The sequence below is a fragment of the Strix uralensis genome, chromosome 1, assembly GCF_047716275.1.
Source record: "Strix uralensis isolate ZFMK-TIS-50842 chromosome 1, bStrUra1, whole genome shotgun sequence".
Lineage (NCBI taxonomy): Eukaryota > Metazoa > Chordata > Aves > Strigiformes > Strigidae > Strix > Strix uralensis.
Genome location: NC_133972.1, coordinates 162,486,131 through 162,499,185, shown reverse-complemented (window position 1 = coordinate 162,499,185; position 13,055 = coordinate 162,486,131). Strand labels below are relative to the sequence as shown.

The 13,055-nt window shown below is 44.3% G+C and overlaps 1 protein-coding gene across 1 annotated transcript; it reads right to left on the bottom strand.

Annotated features, from left to right (window-relative positions):
* Nucleotides 1-378: 378 nt before the first annotated feature.
* On the bottom strand, nucleotides 379-7,920 carry RNF139 (ring finger protein 139). Its single transcript, XM_074887564.1, has 2 exons — nucleotides 7,561-7,920; nucleotides 379-2,434 (listed from the first exon to the last, which is right to left on the bottom strand). Exons 1-2 carry the CDS (start codon nucleotides 7,739-7,741, stop codon nucleotides 624-626), a joined length of 1,992 nt encoding a protein of 663 aa, XP_074743665.1. The 5' UTR covers nucleotides 7,742-7,920; the 3' UTR covers nucleotides 379-623.
* Nucleotides 7,921-13,055: the final 5,135 nt, after the last annotated feature.

Below are 13,055 nucleotides of genomic sequence, written 5' to 3'. Positions count from 1 at the left end.
ATGTAGAGCACTTCAAGCTACTACTGGTAATTCAGAAGTGTTTAACACATCAATGGCATGCTTTACTACTTCACCAGAAAGCTTAGCAGTTTCATCTTTTGTTCCACATACGCAAATGCTGTAACATTAAGTCTACCAACCTAATTCTTTATTTTTTAAAAACACAACTCACTAGTTTTTAGCGATAAAGCTCTGCTAATACTGAATTTGTAAAGCTGCTTTGGTTCAGGCTTTTCATTTCTGATCTGACCTGCTGAACAGTCTGTTTTCACCAGTATTTTTCATTTGCATCCAGAACTCTCTGATCAGGGATTATGGTATACAGTCTTTGGCACAGCATTATCACTACATCAATTAAAGAGTGTTTTTCCAACCATCTTAAAAACATGTGAAAACATTTTATTCCATGTACAATAATGTACATAATTTTAAGGTGGTCATGAAAGAGACCAGCAAAAATTAGAGGTATATTTACAGTAGCACACACCACAGTAAACAACCACCATTCACAGACTCAACATTGAGATACTGCTGTTGTGCTTAAGTACAATAACTACAAAGTGATACTTTATTCTGTTGAAGTCAATCTTAAACAAATACCTCATGGCTTAGTAAAGGGCATCTTAATCACCGAGAGAGTTAGAGTCAACATTGAGAGTCTCATTCAAGTGCTGTGCCACACACTCATCATCTTCCTCATCACTATCAGAACTGTCATTATCTTCATTTAATTCATTTTCAGCATCAGCAGCTTCTTCTGCAACTTGTACAGGATTTTCATTTGGTGCCACAAACCCGTTGTTGTTAGAGATACTGGCATTTTCCTTGTCCTCAATATACACTTTCTGATGGCACATTGGGCAAGTGTCCTGAATGTACAGCCACTTCCGAAGACAAAGTGCATGAAAGTAATGGTTGCATGGCGTAATGCGAGCAGAGGTGGTGAACTCATGGTAGCAGATTGCACAGACATCATCTATTTCATGTAACCGACTTCCTTTTACCTCAGGAAGCGAGTTTATTTTCTTAACAGCAGTCCGGCGATTTATAAAAGTCTTCCAGCCATTCTTTGCTTGCAGGTAGATGTTGAAGTATGCGTGTAGACACATCATGCAAGCGCGAATCTTGCTTCCCGATTCGAAAACCATTGTGTAAGCTCCATTTCCAAACATGATCACTCCAAATATAAACTCAATAATATTGCCAGTTGAACGAACATAATAGACATAATCATCAAGTTTTTCCCATAGCACATTATAGTAGCCGTCAATCATAAACAATATATAAACAGTGATAGAAACTATTACTTTTAGGCAAAGCTCTACACAGAATGCTGTAACTGCAAAAAGCCACGTATTTAGTGCATAGTGGTGCCAGAGGATGTAACTGAGCAGAACTGGAAGGATGAAAAGGCAAGCAGAAACAAACAGTACAGGGAAGTGTCTGCGAAACGATGACACGTGGGAGGCACTGAGAGACATGAGCACAGGGTCTGTCATTCCATGGATAAAATGCAGGACTGCGGTCAACAAAAGGCACATGTTTCGACTCAGGCGAACTAACCGTTCTTCTGGTTTCAGTCCACTTAAACCAGTCTGCAGAGCCAAAATGAAAAACAAGACAGGTGCTACAAAACCAAGCCTTTTGTCATCCTCATCAGTTGATCCGATGAAGGCCAAGATACCGAGTCCCAAATAATGCGCTATTGAGGAAATGACGGCACTCATGCCTAACACGGTTAACGTAGAGTCGCACCCACTTATGATCAGACTGCAGATCAGCTCCCAGCAGTTATCCCACGATATCAAGAAGAATTTTGCTTCTGTATTAGTTTCAGCCATCTTTACAACATATGTTAATACCACAGCTTGTGCTGTAAGTCTCGTTAGCCAGAAGACACGCAGTACAGCTGGAAACCGAATCCTTTTCCATGTATCTTCCATCAATAGCTGTAATCCATAAATGCGATACATGTGCCTCACCAGCAGATAAACATATCGCACCGAGTAATAGAACCATTTAATTTTCGTAACTAAAATGGCTGTGGTATTTAGTGTCAGAACTAGGCCCGAAATAAAAACTAGTATCTGCCGGACATTTAAAGGTAATTCAACAACCAAGCCAATTACAGGAATCAGTATATCCAGGATGATGAGTTGAGAGTATATGGACTGCACGTTTAGCAATGTGACATACCCGATGCCAAAGGTAAGCTGAAGGATGGAAAGCGCCATCCATAGCGAAGGTCCTTTATGAGGGAAGATCTGAATTCCGAACGCGGCTGTGTAGTAGGCACTGTAGAAGTTTATGTGCAAAGCAGCATAGTAATTCACCAACACTGAAGTCGCAGCCAGCAGAAATGCTGAGGCAATCATATAAAACTTGAAAAGTGCTCGCTGTTGTAAGACCAGAACAACACTGGATACAAAGACACCTAAAAACAGATTGAAATCGTTTAGTTCTCAGCAGAAATTCGACAACAGATTTTTAACCTGTTAGCTTTGGAGCTCCATTTATTTAATGTATCATTTCCCAATTAGTCACTTGCCACTTTGCATTACCAGTGGTGCCCTTTTCAGAGAACAGACAAGAGGACAGCTTAATCTCTGCGTTTAATACATCTGGGCAGTGCAGCTGCAATAAAGTCAAGTGCTTGCAGTGCAAACATAAAGTCACAATCACTGTTAAATTCATCTGTGGTTTCAGACTAGAGCAGTGACAACTCCCAACCTTTCAGTCTTACTCTTGAAATCTAAGGGTAGACAAGTTCTAAAAGCAGAAAAGAATTACCAGCTACAGCATCATCTTTATAGGCAAAGTTAATAAGGAATAAATGAGTGAAATTTATGAAGTCCCTTAATTCATTTGAGCAAAGCACTCAGCTGCAGATGTCAAGCTGGAATACTAAAGATAACAGTGGCCAGAACAGTTTAGCTAAACCCTTTAATGGGAAAATAGTGAAAAATTGGTGGTTTACTAGGGAGAGGGCACTCTTCTTCCAATTCCCTTCCATTTGCTTTCATTTCTGATAAGGCATCCTGAAACAAAAGTCTTACAGAAAAAAACATCCACAGTATAAAGCTTTTGTACACAGAATCCAAAACTGCACCAATCGCCTCTTTGCCAATGCCAGTGCAAACCTGCATCTTACCTGGTGGAAGTTAGATTTAGATCTTGAAATTCCTGTTTGCTAACCTTTCCCTCACACTGACCATGAACACATCTTGACCGTGACTGGAAGTCTGCACCCTCCTATGCGAAATCCTACCACAGCATCTGTAGTACCTTGGTATTACATTTAAAACTTTGCAGTAAACTTCTGTAGCGTAGCTTATGAATTTCATCACTACGTACTACATAGGTAAGGGCTCTGCCCTAACAGGTGTTTAATTAAACAGCACTTATCACTAGATTCACTTCCTTAAACATTTTTTTTTTTTTCAGGAAACACACTGCCTTTGGTTTGGGCTTCTCAATCAGCTTCCAGTCTAGAACTGCTTTCTCACCCAAACCAATCTGGAGAGATTTCGATCTCTACAAATTATATTTAAGTTGCTTTCAATCTCTGTACTAAAACTAATGAAATCACAAGTAATCCTCTTCCAACTGGAGGACAGTATCAGTCTTTTCTGACAATTGTCTTTTAGATTGTTCCAAATCCTCCATAATCAAGTGTTTTAAAAAAAAAAAAAATTTTAAGCCATGGTATCTTGATCATGGGAATAAAAAAAATTGCTAAGAACCAGCATTTGATTCCACCAGTAGTGTTGCCAGCTGGTTGTATCAAAAAAACCCCAAACAACCCCACCCCTCTCCCCAAAAAACCCCCAGCCTGGAGGACTGAATAAGAAGGGAGAAGGTCAACATGCATCAATAGCAAAAGGCAGACTACAAAAAGTTATTAATGCACCTTAACAGTATTTCTTGCCAGCAGCATTGGCTCATACAAAAACATTCTCTTTAACTAATCATTAACCTAGTAACCTTGTGAAGTTGACTGAGGAAAAGCCTCAATCAGTTTTCAGCAAGTGCCTTGCCTTGTATCACAGCTCTGTTCTTCCATGAATAGCTGGGTATGGTTACATACAGCACTTCTTTTAAAAGAGGCTTGATGGTTTCCCACCATAAACACCTTTGGGAAAGCCAAGGCTGCTGCCAAGTCTGTACCCTTTGTCTTTTTTCACAAGTCACAGAAAAGGCTCAGATGCCTGTAACAAGCTCATTATTTACAAGCTCATTATTTACATAAGTCTGATCATTTGAGCCAGATGAGATGCATTTTGCACTAAGCAGGCTGCTCTGAAACACGCCTGTTAAAACCTATTTTTCTTCCTTGCAATTGCAGTAACAGGCCTGTATTTAGATACTACAGGTCATCTTAAAACACTGACGTTTCACATGCAAGACACATCCCTAAAAACTGCTACAGTGAGTCAATAGAAAAGCTAGACCTACTGGTTCCTCTAAAGAGGGGCTAACAAAAGGTAAAGCATTTCTCTGTCATCACTTGTGTGGGAAAGTCAAGACCCCCCCAAAAGAATCGCAAAAGACCACAGGAGGTAACTCAAATCTGGGAAGGGGAGGTGAGCACTCCTCTCCCCCATCTCCACCATTTAGGTCATTCAGTCTATCTGGCCAGGAAGAGACTTCCCCCGCCCTGCAAAGTGTTCACCAAACAGTAAATCTTTTCACACTTTCCTTTGATGGGAAATGGCACAGCTCCTCCTTTGATAAGATTTGTCTCCTGTTTCTGTATATACTGCCACTCATCTTCACTGTTCCTATCTGTGCCACCCCACCACCAGCTGCTCTAGTATGGCCCCAAACGCAACATTTAATCAAACCACACGCATTTACTTTTAATATAACTTCTTGTGTTACAATGAATCCCTCCCTCTCATTTTTTCCTTTAACTCCTGCAATGTCAGTATCTTTATAGTAGCACACTACCTAGGATTCGACCTTCAGTCAGTTGCAGAGTTCAGTTACCTTTGCACATACGTATTTTAATCATGTGGAACTGCCAAATTATTTTTTCCTTAGCCCCAGCCATTCTACTTTGCTTCCACATCTTTCTACAGACTACAGTATTTATTGTAACCCTCTGAAAAATCAGAGTCCTGGCCGAGAAGAGACTGCTGTCTGAAGTAACAGTTTCACACTCCTGGGGGGTGGTGGTTCTGCTGGAATCTAAACCATGCAAAGGTATGAAAGGTAAACATGGTGCTGGAGACAAAGCAAGGTTAATGAAAAAGACTGAAGAAAAACTGCACTCTAGTTGTAGAACTTGGTTCTGTGCTGTGTGTAACTCTAGGTACTTGTATGGAATCATCAGACCAAGGAATCCTGCAGTTAAAACTTTTTAAAAATCATACAGATCTTTATTAGCATTCTTGAAGAACTGTACTCACAGAGTACTGCAGAACTTCTCAGTATCACCACTGAAAGCTATCAAATCTCTCCAGAGCTATGGTCTTCATATCTAGAGGATAATTGTGCATTTATCCTATGCTAAATAGTATTGTGCTACAGCGAAAAATTTGGATCAGTCTTTCAAAGCCTGCAAATGGTAGCTAAAAGGGCAACTTCCCTACTATTTAAATACAGAATGATCCAAAATAAGTATTTCAGTTTATCCTAACAGCAGCAAAAAACCAACCCTGTAATCCTTAAATTCAGATGAGGAAAAAATAGATGCAAAAGCACTGTTGTTAGAACCACTTGGAAGGTCTTTAACATCATCTTCAAGTGGTTACATTTTACTTTTTCTTTAATTTTGGAAAGCCAAGAACTACAGATGACTTGTCTCAAAGTATAAATCTCTTGACATAAACTGTTCCCAAAGCTCTTTTGCAGGAAGCAGGGATTACCCACGTCTTCCCCCAAACCCTTCCAGAAAAGTGATCATATAAAAGCAATCCTGAAAAGCACCTTAATCTGTTAATCCCAATATCACACATTTAGGAGAGCTCGTCGAATAACATATCCACCGTTCTCATTTACGTGGGATTAATTTCAAGGCACTTCCTACAGTGCCTGGATCATAGGACGAAGGACTCCTGAAGGCACGACTGCAATGTCATTTTTTAAAAAATTTAAAAATTATCAGTAGGAAGTGCTCCTAGCAATTCCAGAAGTATAAAACAGAAGAAAACAAAGAAAATGGGAAGCAGGGAGGAAGAAACCCTCCTCCCCCTCCCAAAAGCTGTTGGTACCAGCTGCAAGGCCGGGCAAAGGAGGCAAGTCATGAGCTCCTCAGCCTCGCCTCTCACATGAGCGGCGACTTCCCCAGGCACCCTTTACCAGAGGAGCAGCAGCCCAAAGAAAGTATCTGCTTTGTTTTGTTACTTTCTCTCTTTGCTCTCCTCTTACCTGCTGTCTTGCTACAGGTTATCCTCTACTTTTTTCCTCTGCTCCTCAACTTCTGCGATGCCATTACCACACTTCTCACCGTGTACCTTTCCTTTTAACCTCGCTTCTCAGCTTCCTACCCCAACAGCTATACCACCTATTCCCTTCCTTTTTTTTTTTTTTCCTGCTATAAACATCAAACAAACCACAAAATCAACACGTCACAGGCCTGCAAAAAACTCTCGCTCTGTTTTGGATCCTCCTTTCCTTCCTGCCTCAGGATTCCCAGCTCCAAGATGCGATACATGATGCAGCATCACCCGTACAGCAGTTCACAGAATGGGGCTCCAACTCAGCTGAAGCCACGCAAGAACCCAAGACACCAAGTAATACTGAAAATAGTATCGCCTAGTTATACCAGTGATTTTCAACCTTCATCCCAGGGAAGAAAAAAGCTTAAAAATAACCATCAACGAGTTTCAAGAGACTTCTTTTTCGTTTGGCATTTCTGAACCGATGTTCCTAAAATAAGGATTTCGCAGCGTATTTCAGGAAAACATCACACTATCCAAAGTGCTTTAAAAAAAAAAAAAAAAGGTATAGCCGCGAAGTCACATGTTTTCCGCCGCGGAGGGGGCTCACAGCCCCGAGTCGCCGCGCACATGGCGAGCAGCGCCCGCCCGCCCGCCGCCACGCCCGGCGCGGCCCCGCCGGTCCCGGCGCCTCCCGAGGGTCACACCGGCCCAGGAAGCGGGAGGACGGCACCCCAGCGAGGGGGCGGGAGGGAGCCGGCCCGGCCCCCCTGGCTCGGGAGTCGGGGACGGGCGGGGAAGCGGCCACCGAGAGGGGGGCAGGAGGAGGGCAAGGAAGGAGGGAGGGAGGGGACCTGCCACGAGCGGCCGAGCAGCGACTCGGGGCGGGGGGAGGGAGCCCGGGGCGGCAGGAAGGGGTCAGAGAGAGGCCGCGACAGCAGCCGAAAACAAGGGCTGAGGGGACCCGGGCGAAAAGCGGCGACCGGGCCCTGCCTGCGGCTGTACGCGAGGCCAGCGGGGACAGACAGCAGCGAGGAGGGGCCCGGGCCCCGGCCCGGCGGGGGGGGGGGGGGGGGGGGGGGCGACGGGTGACTCCCCCATGGCCCGGCGGGCGGCCAAGGCCGGGGCTGCGCGGCGGGGTGGGTCGGTCCGGCGGCGGGAGGGGAAGGTCTCTCACCCAGCAGCCGCAGCAGCACGCCCAGGAGCGCGGCGCACAGGGAGCCCCCCGGCAGCGGGGACGAGTTGAAGATGGCGTCGATGAGGAACAGGCTGGGCACCCGCAGAGCGACCTCCAGCCCGGCCCGCAGCCGCGGGCCCAGCCGCAGCCACGGGAGCTGCGGAGGGCCCGGGGCCGCCATCCCCTGCGACGGGGCAGGCAGGCAGCCCGCCTCTGCCGCTTCTTGAAAAGCGGAGGGGGCCGGGAGGGGGGGAAAGGGAGGGCGGCCGGCGGGCTCGCTACCGCCCCGCGCCCGCCGCCCGGGCCCCCCGCCGCGCCACCGCCGCCGCCTCCATGTTCCTCTGCGCTCCCTCGGCAGCGCCGGCCCCAGCCGGGCCGCGGGGGCGGGGCGGGGCGGGGCCGCGCGGGCGTCACGGGGCGCGGCCCCGCCCCCGGCTCCCACGCGGGAGGGGGCGGGCGGCGCGCGGCACTTAGCCCTCTTTCCTCGCGCGCTGCCTGAGGCGGCGGCCCGGGGGGGCCCCGGCAGCGCCCTGCGGGCTTCGGGGCGGCGGGAGGGACAACCCGCCCCGCCCGGCGCAGGGACCGGCTGCCCGCGGACAGGCGGCGCGGGAGCGGAAACCCGCCCGGGTGGTGGCGCTGAGGCGGCACGGGGCGCGGCCCCCCCCCGGCGGGTCTGCAGTGGCAGCGCACATACGTAAACTATAGACATGCATTAATTCCTCGTGTTCCTAAAAAACGCTGCTTCATCACAAAGAATCCTTCCCAAATAACAGAAAGGCGTGGTGCTGGGCAGCCTGCTCGCCGCCGCGGGGCCGCCCGCCTCAGCGCGGCCGCCTCCCGCCTCCCGCGTGTGGGTGGCGGGAGCGCCCCGGTGGGCGTTCCCGGGCTGCTGAGCGAGCGGTTCACCTGGGCGGACTAACGCGCTGTTAATGAGGGCAGAATTTCCTGTTCTTTCGTGCGGTAAAAGCCCCGTCTTACTCCGTGCCTAACCATAGCACAGGATCACAGGGACAAAAAGGCGTTTGCCTTTGAAATTCCTGTTTCCTCCCTCATGCACCTTCATAGAAGCCACAGATACAGGGATTGTTGGAAACTTCAAGATGACTCGATTGGAAAAAAAAAAAAAAATCGAATTAAATGCAAATGTGTAACCCCCGTTAGTCCGTCCGAAGCAGGGGCATTTCCCGCCCCACCGCCGGTGCCAATTAAAAGCAGGTTTCAGGCCTCACTGAGATGAGCTCGTGTGCCCGCTGGCACCTGCCGCGCTGCCATTGCTGCCAGGGCTGCCGCCAGCTTCACCTGCCGCCGCCCCGCCCGTTCATGAGCCTCACTAGTTCAGGGCTTAAGCCCTTGGAACTCATTCCATTATTTTCAAAGGATTTTGGATCAGGCAACAGCAGTATTGCACAGGAACTTTCCTAAGCGATGCCCCACGCTAACAAAGCCAGAAATGTTGCCAGATTGCTAAAGGATTGTATTACAAAATCCATGGACGTGGACAAAGTGCACGTTTTAATCACATGCTGAAAGACATAACTCTGACCTAGTAAGTATCCCCATGCCGAATAATAGAGGTTAGGGTTTAAAATGTGGTACGTGTTTATTTTACTTAGATTTGAAGATGGCAGAATCACAGTGATTCAGACTCGCCTGAAGAATTTTACTCCTCAGCTGTGAGGCTGCTGAATAGAAATGAAAGTATTTGATTTGAAATCAAAAGCAATGTAAATCAAGCAAATCTGGGTACTTGATAATTCTCAATAATCCACATGAAAATATTTATTTATATGAGGTGTCATTTCAAGAAATCAACAACTTAAAACACCATTTATGGAAATGGGATTCCCTGCCCTCCTGAGGCCCTTCCAACTTAATTTAATATCCTCATCAGTAAAGAGGATCTTAAATCTATTTTTGCAATACAGGCTTCAGGATCAGAGGCAATGCTGTAGTACATATTTATATTCCTTTAAGGACATGTGGATTAAATGGAATCCATTAAATGGATTTTCAGGTTTAAATACATGCATTTACAGGCATATTTTACAGATGTTATTTAGGCATCTAAGCACAGTCATGGATATCTGCAAATTATTTTGTGCATAAACAGTTCCAGGTGGTAAATATGCCAGAAATCCTAGCATTAGTAAAGCGTATCAGATCAAATTCATGCATTTTTTACGCATGTTCTTCAGAAAACTTTTTGCAGAGTGTTAAGACTCCTACTTTTCATTTAAGTTCAGTTAAAAAAAAAATTAAACTTGATTATCATACCTACAATATGTAGAAATATGACACCTACTGGATATTTTTAATTTTGCAATTTGCACTGCATAGTTTCAGATGTGGAATAATAAACCAAATTTTGCTTTGTTACACACGCATAACTCTACTGAATTGACTTCAGTTATATGTACGAATTCAGGAAAATCTGTCCCATTAGTTCTCGGGTTAAATGCAGTCTCAAGTGCTTTGTAAATTAGGGGGTCAAATCCTATTCTAAGTAAATTCATATTAGTATTCCTATAAAAAAAGTTTTCTTAGTTGGGGACTTCTGCAATTTCTTGTTCATAAACTAACATAGAAATTAAGCAGAACTCTCCTGATTTGTCTATGTAGGTTAACTGTTAAGGGCAAATAGTCCTGAACTCCAAGGTGAAGGTTGTTCTGAGTATTGTTGTGGCTGTGTGTACCTGACTTGGTAAATGTGTCGGGTGTCAAGCCGACAGCCTGTGACAAGGCAGCACAAAAGAACATGCCCTAGGGAGCTTGTTCATAATAAATAAGAACTTAACACTCGAAAATGCTTTCCGAATAATTTAATACATCTCCTATATCAGGCTATGAGTCAGAAAGTCACAGATCAATTTACTTCAATAACAAATATAAGTCACCGGACTTCTTTGATGGTCTATACAGCAAATGGCAGAAGGTTGGAATTTTATTCTCAGTCATGTGAAAATGATTTTTGGGGATTTTTTTGACAGCTAAGAGTGATCAAAATTCATATAATTTTTTCAAAAGCTATTAATATTTTTCAATTTGAGATTTTTAGAACAAGAGGAACTGCATAAATACAAATTATCAAGTGCAGCTTCTGATGGTTTCCTTGAACTACGGCTGTGTAGGTAGCATGCACTGAAATAACCAGACATAAAGCAATCTTTATTATCTTATGGAATGATAGAACTGCATATTTTCTATACCAGTCTGCCGAGGCCATGTTAGGGTCAGTGCCCATATATGATGGCCACATCTAAAATCACTTCTTGGCAAAACAACTTCTGAATTTTTAAAACTCCTCCTTTTGCTTGAGTGCTCTCATGAGCCCTTCAAGCCAAAGGCTTTATTGGATTAACACCAATGTTTACATCAGATATTACAAAATCACATGGTCTTGTAAAAATCACATTTTTATAAGTAAAAAGAATAAAAATGCGGAGAGGGTTTTAGAGTACTTTTTTTTCCCTAACTCCAAGATCCTGAAAAGCTTTAAATACATACACAACACCTTTGCCTTGAAATACGCCATGTAAATTTAGCCTGATACAATAACAGTAAATTCTGTAAGAATGAAAACAGTTGACTGCTAAGAAAAACAGTGCAAAATATGCGTGTCAAAAATTTGTTTTAGTTTGCAAGGAATGTAGCCATCCATTAACTATTTCCAAATTTCATTTCTCCTTCCCGGATACCTTTTGCAGTGAATTACCTGATAGGATTTTGCATTCCTTATATAAGAATAAAACTCTGTACGGTATATCTATCATTTTGTCCTGACAGCTTTTTCATTACTATCAGTAAGGACGTCTATATTTTGGACTGAAACAAAAACCAAGAGTCATGAAAGGAACCTAAAGTGGATTTTCTTCTCCTGGGATGATAATCTAGCATAAAGGAGACCAATCCACAATTTTTTAAAAGCCAAATATCAATGTTTTATTAATGTAGGCTTTGGTGGATCCAGCGTGTGGGTGACACCCAGCTGTGCCTTGGTGAAGCTGCTCATTACCTCCTGCAGAGAACAGCGTGTGCCATCAGCTCTGTCTGCCTGAACACAGGGTTGGTGGCTTTGTTGGTGTGTGCGCTACTCAAGAGAGTGAATCACCAGCTAATGCAGAGGGATGTGTAGACTTTCCTACATCTAATTTGTTGTTCTGCAGTTTGGTATAGGTAGACTTTCATATGTGGCGTTTCCAATGTGGTACTTGCAAAATATTTAAAGACTAACATATTACTACTTAAGGTTCAATGGAAACGATTTATACTTGCACAACTATTTTTAATATTATAATTAAAGACACTGGTAGTCTTTACCCAGGAATAGTTTATATCTGTGTCTTCTTCTGAAGAGAAAAACTACAAATCATGATAACCTGTAAATATTGTTACTGACATAGGGACCTTTTCAATATATTAAGAATTTCCCTATAAAATTTAATGTGTTTAAGATTAGTTATTGTATTAAGTTTGGGTTTTATTCCTTTGCTACAGCTAAATGTTGTGGCCTTAGATAGCATTTCTTAAAAGAAGCTGAGAAAGCAGAAGGCAATTTACTCATAGTAACCATTTGACAAAACAAATTGTAGTAACTTGTTTGTGTGAAAGATCGATTTTGATTTCACATCTGTGTGAAGTGACAATGTCTGTAACATATGAGCACTCCTTCTTCCGTTTCCCTCAATGGGGGATGGTGGTTTTATGCTTGTTATTTGAAGAGAATGCTCACTTGGAAAGTTCAAAATGCCTAGAAGAGTTTTCTGTTTTGACAAAGCAAGGCACGCACTGGAGAATCAAAAGACATGGATGAGACTTGGGTCATCTCTGACAGGAGACAAGATTTACATACAAGTGCACCATCTGCATGAGGAAAATCTCCTAGTTCTATAATTTTCCCCGTATTCCTTTAATGACAAACTTTCTCATTCTATTTAAAGTAAATAAATGTGTTAGGCTGTGCTGTTTATGGCTTTAAACTGTGCAGAGAAAGAGCTTTTGGGTTTTGCCTCCTGTGAAAAAAGGGTGGTAAGAGAACTAACATTAACAGTTGCTCACTGGCATATTTATCTCATTTCCTACAACTAGCATACTTAGCAAGGAGACAAGAAAAAGAGCCAGGGAGTATGTCTGAGGACTGTAGCCCCCTTCCTGGTGTCTCTCAGGCTACGGGAGAGGTGGACTGCCTGCCACGGGCCTCTTTCCTCTGCGACGACGGCAGACGTGGACAACACCATCTGGTTGCCAGCCAGAGCTCTGCTGCCCGGCTTCTGCGGAGGTACCGTGCTTCAGGCAGCGCTCGCTTTCTTGGCTCCAGTTCTCCTCTGTGCCGGGGCCTTTGGGAAATGAACCGCTCCTCCCCGATCCTTCACCTACACTGTGTTTGTTGTTGTTTTGTTTTCCAGGCACTACATGGAGAAATGTCTGTCTTTCATAACTCGCCACACACACACACACACATTGTGGCTTCTGCTGCAGAGGTTTGCTTTCTTTTCCAG

Bases quoted from the DNA above. Each gene is read 5' to 3' on its own strand.
- RNF139 (XM_074887564.1), bottom strand. From the start codon at position 7,741: ATGGCGGCCCCGGGCCCTCCGCAGCTCCCGTGGCTGCGGCTGGGCCCG. The intron at 2,435-7,560 runs GTGAGAGACCTT...ATCTGTTTTTAG, and splicing joins CGTGCTGCTGCGGCTGCTGG to GTGTCTTTGTATCCAGTGTT.